The 891-nt window shown below is 41.5% G+C and overlaps 1 protein-coding gene across 1 annotated transcript in view; it reads left to right on the top strand.

Annotated features, from left to right (window-relative positions):
• LOC104979895 (cytochrome b-245 heavy chain) overlaps nucleotides 1-835 on the top strand; it is a gene marked incomplete at its 3' end in the record, with an annotated part of 25,101 nt that extends 24,266 nt beyond the window's left edge. The window contains exons 8-9 of the mRNA XM_010828449.1: nucleotides 159-187; nucleotides 654-835. Coding sequence (XP_010826751.1) covers nucleotides 159-187; nucleotides 654-835 — 211 coding nt within the window. The remainder of the gene's footprint in view (nucleotides 1-158; nucleotides 188-653) is intronic.
• Between the last annotated feature and the right edge of the window lie 56 nt (nucleotides 836-891).

Below are 891 nucleotides of genomic sequence, written 5' to 3'. Positions count from 1 at the left end.
GCCCCAGGGGGCAAGTGGTGGGTTCATGTTTTCTTCTTAAGCTACAGATTTCTAAGAACAAGCTGTTTATTTACTATCCTGCTGTGTAAAGGCCAGAACAGGTTCATGCAAGCTAGTTTGTCAAATATCTAGAGTTTTCTAAAAACCTATGTTTCTAGGCATTCTGAGCAACAGGGAAAAGTGGAAGGTGGGAGGGTAGAAATCCATATGTCAATGCTGATAGGTGTCTATTTAAATATAATCTACTTAAGTCACAGATATAGAGAACTAACTGGTGGTTACCAGTGGGGAGAAGGGACAGGGAAGGGCAACATAGGGGGAGAGGATCAAAAGATACAAACTATTAGAAATAAAATAAGCTACAAGGATATACAGCATGGGGAATATAGCCAATGATTTATAATAATTATAAATGGGGTATAACATTTGGAATTGTTGATCACTCTACTATACACTTGTGATTTGTATAATACTATACATCAACTATACTTCAATTTAAAAATAAAATATATATATATAATGGTTGGATGGCATCATCAACTCAATACACATGAGTTTGAGCAAAATCCAGAAGATGGTAAAGGACTGTGAAGCCTGGCATGCTACAGTCCATGGGGTTGCAAAGAGTTGGACATGACTGAATGACTGAACAGCAAATAATCTGCTTCACGGTCTGTTCCCCTCTCAGATCTACTTCTACTGGCTGTGCCGGGACACACATGCCTTTGAGTGGTTTGCGGACCTGCTGCAGCTGCTGGAAACACAGATGCAGGAGAAGAACAACACGGACTTCCTCAGCTACAACATCTGCCTCACTGGCTGGGATGAGTCTCAGGTAAGGACAAGATCCCCAATCTCAGGTCTGTCCCATAGCACCCAGGGCTTACCGAC

The sequence above is a fragment of the Bison bison genome, unplaced genomic scaffold, assembly GCF_000754665.1.
Source record: "Bison bison bison isolate TAMUID 2011002044 unplaced genomic scaffold, Bison_UMD1.0 scf7180017858617, whole genome shotgun sequence".
Classification (NCBI taxonomy): domain Eukaryota; kingdom Metazoa; phylum Chordata; class Mammalia; order Artiodactyla; family Bovidae; genus Bison; species Bison bison.
The sequence above is the reverse complement of the archived record's forward strand: the minus strand, read 5'-3'. Positions and strand labels throughout refer to the sequence as shown.